Source organism: Podarcis muralis, chromosome 6, assembly GCF_964188315.1.
Source record: "Podarcis muralis chromosome 6, rPodMur119.hap1.1, whole genome shotgun sequence".
NCBI lineage: Eukaryota > Metazoa > Chordata > Lepidosauria > Squamata > Lacertidae > Podarcis > Podarcis muralis.
The window spans coordinates 92,382,855-92,392,089 of NC_135660.1; the positions used below are offsets into that span (position 1 = coordinate 92,382,855).

The 9,235-nt window shown below is 40.9% G+C and overlaps 1 protein-coding gene across 1 annotated transcript in view; it reads left to right on the forward strand.

Moving 5' to 3' along the window:
• Positions 1-8,349, forward strand: part of UVSSA (UV stimulated scaffold protein A) — a 49,759-nt gene extending 41,410 nt beyond the window's left edge. The window contains exons 12-13 of the mRNA XM_028728837.2: positions 352-535; positions 5,981-8,349. Of these exons, the coding sequence (XP_028584670.2) occupies positions 352-535; positions 5,981-6,074 (278 nt within the window). The 3' untranslated portion in view covers positions 6,075-8,349. The remainder of the gene's footprint in view (positions 1-351; positions 536-5,980) is intronic.
• The last annotated feature ends 886 nt before the right edge of the window (positions 8,350-9,235 follow it).

Consider the following 9,235-nt stretch of genomic DNA (forward strand, 5'->3'; position numbering starts at 1 on the left):
AAACGGTGTCATCCGTCTGCTGCAAGTGAGTGCTTTAATTTTGCCCTTCCAGGCTTCTTGCCTTGGAATTTTTCTAGAGCTCCATTTGCACTTAATGCAAAGGTTCATCAGCGCTCCCCAACCTGGTGCCCTCCAGATGTTTGGAATGCAGCGCACGCCAGCTGCGCTGATGGAAATCATTCACCAAAAACACCTGGAGTGCAACAAGTTGAGGGAAACTGCTCTAGATGATATCTCTTGGGTGTGGAATGGTTTGGTTTTTTTTCTGACTCGGCCTCCGTTTTTAATTCGGTTCTGACATTCTGAAAATTCAGCAATAAAACGCTTGTTGGTGTTTTTGCCTTTGTCTAGAGTGGCAAGACCCAGAGTTCATGAGAGAAGTTGAAGCAGCCACCGGGGCTGATCTTGGATCCTCTCGGTACAGTGGGAAAGGAGGGAAAAAGAAAGGGAAGAAAAAGAAATATGCAAACCTCACAGACCTGAAGCAGCAGGCAAACACTTCTCGCTCCCGCCTGCAAAAGAAAGTTTTCGATAAGTAAGAGGCTACTTTGCTTATAATGCCTATCTTGTTTGTTGCTCTGCTAATTTAGTTTTGTTTTTATCATAGAATTGGGACACCAAGGGTCATCTAGTCCAACCCCCTGAAATGCAGGAACATAGCCTTACTTCTTTAGAGTGTGCCTTTTATATACAGTGGTGCCTCGCAAGACAAAATTAATTCGTTCTGCGAGTTTTTTCGTCTTGTGAATTTTTCGTCTTGCAAAGCACGGTTTCGAAAAGGTTTTGGAAAAGCTTCAAAAATCACCAAAGTCTTCAAAAACCTCAAAAAAGGCTACCACACCGCATGCTATGAGTTGCTCCTCGAAGTCAAGTCGCAACTGTATTAACGGTTTTAAGAAAAAGGAAACAAACTTGCAAGACGTTTTCGTCTTGCGAAGCAAGCCCATAGGGAAATGCGTCTTGCGAAGCAACTCAAAAAACCAAAAACCCTTTCGTCTTGCGAGTTTTTCGTCTTGCGAGGCACTCGTCTTGCGAGGTACCACTGTACAATATCAAGGAAAATACAGGTTTTGGTACCAGAAACGCTGTTGCTGGAAAACTGAAATTATGTCACTTGAGTCAAAAATATGAAGTTACACACAGTATTAAAACTGTTAACGATAAGATTTATTTTAAATTTATTTGGACTATTGCTACATAAGAACAGCTAGTTTTTGTGCTGTCCATCTTAGGTATGTTACTGGTAACATCATTGTCATCATTTGAACAGTGGTAATTGGACTTTATTGCACATTGTATGTATTCCATATCTCTGTGCCTTGTGTTTGCCTTAAAGTAATGGATATCTGTTTTTAATTCACATTTTTATCAAGCATTATTTCTACTACAAAAGACTGTGGAAGTGCTGGGTTTCCTTGACAATGTTACAAAATAAAGTAGCAGCTTATGCATACATCTGATATTCAGTTGCATAAGATACATAACAAATCCAAAGCATGTGTTGATTACATAAATCATGCTACTTTTTTTTAAGGAAAATGGGATGGAGCATAAGAGATATTAAGAATAATATGGCACATGCTCATATTTCTATTTTCATTTATACCCAACAGAGCTGTTAAGTGTTAGGGTTGGATTCCACCCTCTCTTCCTTATTCCCAAACTGGTCAGCTAACAGCTTTGCTGGTTGTATAGATTGCTTCTTTGTCTGAGGAGTCTGTTCTTTAGATCCAGGAATCTATGCTTACGAAATAGCTAAGCGCTCCCAATTCAAAACTGTAATCCTGCGCAAGCCAGTATGTTGAACCCCTCTACAAATCTGACTATGCACAAGGGCAACTACCTGCTCAGTGCCTGGGTGCTGACCGTTTAGAAATCTGGTCCCAAGAAATAGGCAGCAACAAGTCTGAAACTAGCATGTTTGTGCAGAAAATAGATGCTTTGTGTCTGTCACTAAATAAGAATTCTTTCTCCTTTTTTGTTTTGTTTTCTATAATTTTTACTAAATTTTCTGCTTTATATTTTAGAATATTCATTTAAACAACCTTAAAATATCAGTGACCCCTTCTTCTCTTTCCATGGTTCATTTGCATAACATAAAGGTAAAGGTACCCCTGCCCGTACGGGCCAGTCGTGTCCGACTCTAGGGTTGTGCGCCCATCTCACTTAAGAGGCCAGGGGCCAGCGCTGTCTGGAGACACTTCCGGGTCACGTGGCCAGCGTGACGAAGCTGCTCTGGCAAGCCAGCACCAGCGCAGCGTACGGAAACACCGTTTACCTTCCCGCTATAAAGTGGTACCTATTTATCTACTTGCACTTTAGGGGTGCTTTCGAACTGCTAGGTGGGCAGGACCTGGGACCGAAAGACGGGAGCTCACCCCGCCGCGGGGATTCGAACCACCGACCATACGATCGGCAAGTCCTAGGCACTGAGGTTTTACCCACAGCGCCACCCGCGTCCGTAGCATAACATAAATCCCTGCATATTTTATATTAACTAAACCATTCAGTATTCCATTATTACATCCATCAAAACTTATTTACACTGTTGAATTTCATCTTAATGCTGCCCACGTTTTCAAATGTTTCCCTCCATATATTCAGTAAACATTTTCCAATCTTCTTTAAACACCTGTTCTTCTTCTCTTCTTCTATATTATAGGTCCGCAAGCTGCGTATATTCCATCAGTTTGAATTGCCATTCTTCTTTAGTTGGGACTTCGCTCATTTTCCATTTTTCCCCATTCTTGCTTCTTCCCTATATTTTGGGAACAGGCATATACAGGCCAAAGCCAAGAACGTTCTAGAGTGCTCTGCACATGAGATGGAGTAAGGAAAGGCCTTCTATCCATCTTTCTTCAGAGTAAAAAAGTTAGGAAACTTTGAGACTTTTCATACCCTTTGAATTGGGTCCGTTATGTGTGAAATATCTAGTTGCACGAGCAGTGCACACCAGACATTTTCTCAAATGGGATTTCCCTCTTCTCCAGCTCGCTCTTGTTCAAGGAAGCTTGCATTGCATCTTCTGCAACGAAGCTCTGATGCACAATATATCATTTGTCTGACCTGATGTTTTAACACAATTTATTCATACATTCAAAATGTTATCGCTAATGTTTCAGCATCTTCCTATTATTATTTATCCCGCTTTTATTCCTAAAAGGAGTCCAGCGCAACAAACCTTAAAGTAGCACCAATATGTAAACAGCGGCTGTTTTCAAATAATACACACATCCACAGTGTCTGTGACTTGAAATGACATCCTTGTGGCTGTGGGTCTGTGCCTTGAGTAGCCACAGCTCATTCCACAGCTGTGCCAGCCACTACCACAAATGTGGGCTGGTGACATGAAAGCTTCATTCCCAGACGTACAGATCTGCCTTCGTTGCCTGTTGCAACCAGTGCATGTTCCAGCCGTGCCACAGTGACTGCTTGAAGCCAGCCTCTGTGTGGCAGAACGACAGAAAGTGTGATCAATCCAAGTGGAGCAAAACAAATGCCATTAAATCGAGAAGCAAAACACTTTTTGTTTGCAACAAAAATACTAGTGTTTACAATATTATATAACCTCAAAAGCCCGAATGAGCCAGTTTTGAGGGATGTTCATTATTTTAAAATGGTGTTGCTTTCCTTGTCTTGATGTAATGGTTGTTATGAGTAATGAAAACTCGCCTTGCTTTTCTTCTCCTCGCAGAACAACACATTGTCCATGACAATCTTGTATTATCTGTTCTTATTTTGAGGAGTCAATAAGCCATAAAGTTCTAATAAGCAGAATTTCACATCAGCTTTAGAAAATAAATTTTAAAAGTTGTTTTTAGTTTACTGTGCTTCGTGCTAATGATTTTGAATGTGTGTTAGTGCCAGGCGTGGGAATTCAATCTGTCATGTTTTAATAGGTTTCATAGTTTGCAGCACTAAACAAGATGATAACCTTGGCTTTATATAACAGTCCCAAATTACTTGAAATGTACAGGTGATAAACCCAGGCTCTAGTCTGCCAATAAAGTTAAGTGAAATTGCACACAGATCATCAGAGTGGGATCTCATTTCATTTACAGTATCTCACAAGCTAGTGCTGCTAATGTAAAACCTACATGACATGAAAGTGCCAAGGCCATTGTGCCGTGCTAAAGACTCACTTTTCTCCTGCCAATTAAATATCATTCCCGCTCCAAAACCATGACCACATAGTTGCCGTTCTTTTATAGCAATGCCTCCTGTAAACTCCTCAAGCCAGAGGAGTTTTGCTTAAAGGGCCACCTCTTTTAATCTGTTGTATTTGCTCCATGTATCCTCTGCCCTTAGACAACTTTAAAAGGTTTAAAGCAAAGCAAAAATGTGCCCAAAGCTATCTCCATTGTTGTCCTAGTTTCCAGGAAATATGATGTCAAGCTCAGTAGGTGGTGGTATCTAACGGGGAGCTTTTTCAGCAGAGGCTGGATGGCCATCTGTCAGGGATGCTTTAGTTGAGATTCCTGCATTGCAGGGGATTGGACTAGATCACTCTCGGGATCACTTCAAACTCTACAGTTCTGTGATTCTATGAATAACGAAGTGTGGAAGGTTTGGGGCACCTGCAGATTGACTGCCATCAGTGGCTGATGTTAGTGCCATCAGTTAGTTGGGTGCGAGAATTCAGCCAAGATGCATGTGAACAGCACACATGGGCATATGGTGTCTATGCCCATACAGCTGCCAGTCATCTTGCAACTGGAGGGGATGGTTTGTGCTGGAATATTACAATACAGGTTCATAGAAAATTTGTCTCAGTTACCTTATTTGCAGATTGGAGAAGCTAAACTTTAGGAGCAGCCTGTTGCAGGCCAGTAGGAAAACTAGGCACCTGTCTCAAAAACTAGAGATTTCCAGAAATTCTAAAGCTGACTTGGTGAAGGGTTGACATATATACAGTAATTTTTATCCTCGAGCCTATACTTGGAAAAAACCCACATGAAATGTAGGAGGCAGGAGTTTTGTGAAGTCGATTTGACTGAGAGAGCGTGATTTGCCCAAGTTCATCAAGTGAGCTTTAGGACTGAGTGGGATTTTTGTCCCTCTAACCGCTAGACCATACCTGGTCTGTAATTTGTGTAGTTTAACACATATAGAATAAGTATGGAAATAAGATTCAGTGGCTTCAGTTTATTGAAATGGATTGAGATCCTTCTCTTTGTGTGATCTGTAGAATAATAATAATAATAATAATAATAATAATAATAATAATAATAATAAATACCGGTAATAATAAATTTTTATTTGTACCCTGCCCTCCCCAGCTGGAGTCGGGCTCAGGGCTGCTAAAGCCCTTCCCTCTGATCTGAGCAACTCTTCTCAGTTTATTCTTTGGGGGAGGGGGGACAAAATTTGTTTCCAGAAATGATTTTATGCAGATGCTTTGAGTTCTGTTCAAAACAGCTATTTGCGGGTTTGTGGGATGAATTGAATGGACGCATGCACGCACAGGGCCTGTTGTTAAGACTTCATGGTTTAGGGGCCCCATTAAACTAATATGATAGTTTCAAAATAGTCGCTGTTTGTTTATATTGCTCTGGTTAATTCCTTTTCAATGTGCAAAACGCTTTCTGCTCACTGCAGAAGATCATAAACATTGCCCCCTAGAGGTACATGTTCCGTATATTCCCACTTCGGTGTTTAAAATTTCACTAAAGCGATTGTGTAAAATGAATGAGGCCATAAAAGGTGTGGTGTGCGATCATTACAGTGAAGGACTTTGCTTTGTTTATTTCTCTTAATGAGCCCATTGCTAAATTAAAACTTATTTCTGTAGCTAATTTAATTAAGATTATAAATTTGTTCTGCTTCGTCATCAGTGCGGTGTTGCGGAGGCTTGATTAGCAATTAATCACATCCCACTTCCTTATATTTGCTCACATGTTCATAAATGCTGCTCACATTTGTGCGTAACCTCAGTTTAGTTCTCTCCTTTTCATCTCCTTGTCTTGTTTTCTTCTTACAGAACAGCCATGAAGCGCGTGGTGAAAGCAATGAATCGAATGGATCAAAGAAAACACGAAAAGTTTGCAAACCAGTTTAACTATGCACTAAACTGAGTTGCCGTAAATGGCAAAACTGCAAGGACATTTGCCAGTACTGCCACTGTAGAGGAAAGCATTTTATTGGACTAGTTTACTTAGTATGAACTTGCGTAATCTAATACATTTTACAATGAACATGAATTGTACACATAATTTTGTGTGTGGTTATATTGATAACTGTTCTGTTCTCATTTTAAACAGAAGACTGGTGGTTTGTATATATTCTTAGACCACTCTAGATTTTTTACTTTTTGGTGGATTGCAGATTTTCAGCTTTTAATACCTTGACTCAATGGTCACAGATGATGCGAGTTGTAGTCTAGCAACATCTAATGGTTGCCATCAATTTGATTTGAATTAAATTTATAATGAAATGATTTTAGAATGTTGTACTATTTTATTGTTGTTAGCCGCCCTGAGCCGGGCTTCGGCTGGGGAGGGCGGGATATAAATAAAAAATTATTATTATTATTATTATTATTATTATTATTATTATTATTATTATTTATCTGGCATCCCACATGTTTCCCACCCTCTATGCTTCAGGACCCACACTCCCCCCCCCTTTTTCTTTTGGTACATTCCTTTTCCAACACCTGCATTTACTTTTCCTGAAAGAATAACATCTGGCAACAAAGGACAAACTCCCCTTGAGCAGCTTCTGTGTCAATCTGGATGTGTGAGTTCATTCCTGCGATTCGGCAATTGTCCAGTTGCCTTTAGGTGAGAAGGTGTTCTTCTGTAGTCTGCACACTTGCAACTAACAGAGAATACAAGCGCTTTGCAGCGCTTTGCCAGAAACGTTCTCTGGGGCTGTAACTGGGGGCATAAGGTTTTGCTGGAACGGCATCCTTTTCAAAGCATGCCTTGGCCCTTGGGTGCACAGGATCACACAGTCATTGTCTAGGTTTCGTGGATGAGGTCAGCCTTGCTCACAATTTTCATTTCACGGGAAAGTCGTGCCTTACGGACTAGCGTCACATGAACAACGCAAGGAGAAATTTATTACTTGTGTACCATTTTAAATGCTCTTGTTCGTGATGGTTGTCAGGTCTCTTCATTTTTCTTGTAGGCGGCACTTATAAGAATTTGCATGTAAATTTGTTAATAACTCCTAAAGAGGAACAACTATGTTCTGTGAACCGCCCTGAGACCTCCGGTTATAGGGCGGTATATAAATAATAATAATAATAATAATAATAACAACAATAACAATAATAGTAATAATAAAGTTACTGTATTTTTTGCTCTATAAGACTCACTTTTTCCCTTCCTAAAAAGTAAGGGGAAATGTGTGTGCGTCTCATGGAGTGAATGCAGGCTGCGCAGAAGCCAGAACAGCAAGAGGGATTGCTGCTTTCACTGCGCAGCGATCCCTCTTGCTGTTCTGGCTTCTGAGATTCAGAATTTTTTTCTTCTTGTTTTCCTCCTCCAAAAACTAGGTGCGTCTTGTGGTCTGGTGCGTCTTATAGAGCGAAAAATGCGGTAATTCCTGCCTGGGGATCTGCAGACTTGCAAAATAGGCCCAGTGGAGAGAGCATGAGTGGACACTGAAATAAACAATAAATCTTGTTTTTTTGAAGTTAAACCCTCCCCCATTCCACCTCCAAAAAAGGAGAAAAAAATACCTATGGGCACATGGAAAGGACAGTGGCCGCTGAGGGCAGAGCACTAGTGCAAGACTGTTGAATAAAGCTCAAGACTACTGAGGTGCTGGGTGCAAGAATTGAGCATCAAGCTGGGTGCATAGAAAGCAGCAGAGTGAAAGGCTTGTGTTGAGCAGAAAACTCACTGTTCACTCCTCACTTACACTGCCAGTTAGGAAAATGGATTAGCCAAGCTTGCTCTCATTCACCACAAGCACACCTGACCCACGGCCAGGTGAGTGCACCTTCGCAGGAGGGAGAGTGGTAGGGTCAACGCAGCGGGCAGGACCATACTGTGTAAATTCTCTTTTAAATGACATTAATCAAAGGCCTTGTAATGACAAAAGAGTTGAAGAGCTATATAAAGGAAATAATACGTTAAATGAAAATGAATATTTAAAATCAAAATATGTATTTATTGTAAGAGGAGGAGGGCCTGGTAACAAAAAAAATTGTGAAAATGTTTATGGATATTGCACTTATAAATAGTGTGTTTTGCTTTGGATACTTTTTTCTTAGTTTTTTTAAAAAAATTATTGGGTTTTATAAGCAAGAATAAGGTTATACAAACAAGTATGCCAAGTTTTCTCATGTCATTTGTGTATCACAAAAAAAGCATAATAAATGTGGGGAAATATCTACAACATGTGTTTCATTATTAGTGGTCAATGTACAGGTTCCTGGTTCATGAATTGGTTTAGAAAAGAAAGAAAGAGAGAGAGAGAGGGAGGGAGGGGAATGGTGAGTGGGATGGGGTCAGGTGGTTATGCTTCTATTCTACTTAGTGTGGGTGGATACTTTTTTCTTACTCTTTTCTGGTAGCACTTTTTTCCTTTTTTATTTTCCAAAGTGGGTCCCCTTTCTCCCCCCCCCCCCCAACACTCTGGGTAAGGCTGATTTATTCAGGACGCTGATCAGGAGGGGGAATGGCTAAAACATAGCTAGCTAACCAACCTTAGCACAGCTGAGTGTGGAGTAGTGCTGCCTGTCTGTGGTGCATAAGTTGAGAAGTGGCACATAATTCTATATTGAGTGTTCAGTTCATGAATGTATTCAGAAGCAAGGTGCTGAAAATTCAGAAGACAACTGAACATTTGGATTATCTTGGTAAATGACTTTTTAAAAATGCAAAGCACATCTATCAGGAATAGAACAGTTTTTTCTCAGAAAGCTTCATTTCCTTGAAGTGGGAATGGGGGGGGGGGAGGGAGAACCTGTGGCTCACGAATTAGTCTTGGCCCAACAGGGAGTCCAAGTTGCCCCACAAGACCCATTTTCTCCAAACTACGCCCACTCGCCCACCAGCTGACATCACTTGTATTCAGATGCACAAGAGGCTGGGGTTAAATCTTGTGTTTCCAGCAGGAAATGGGCATTCAGCCATAAGAGCAGGATTCGCCCCCTGCTTGTTAGCTGATGAGTTGGGGGTTAACCCCTGCACAGTTTGGCAGGATTCCGTGCAACTCTTTCCTGATTCAGGAACCGCCCCCCCCCCCGCTCCACTTACTGTATTTTTCGCTCCATAAAAAA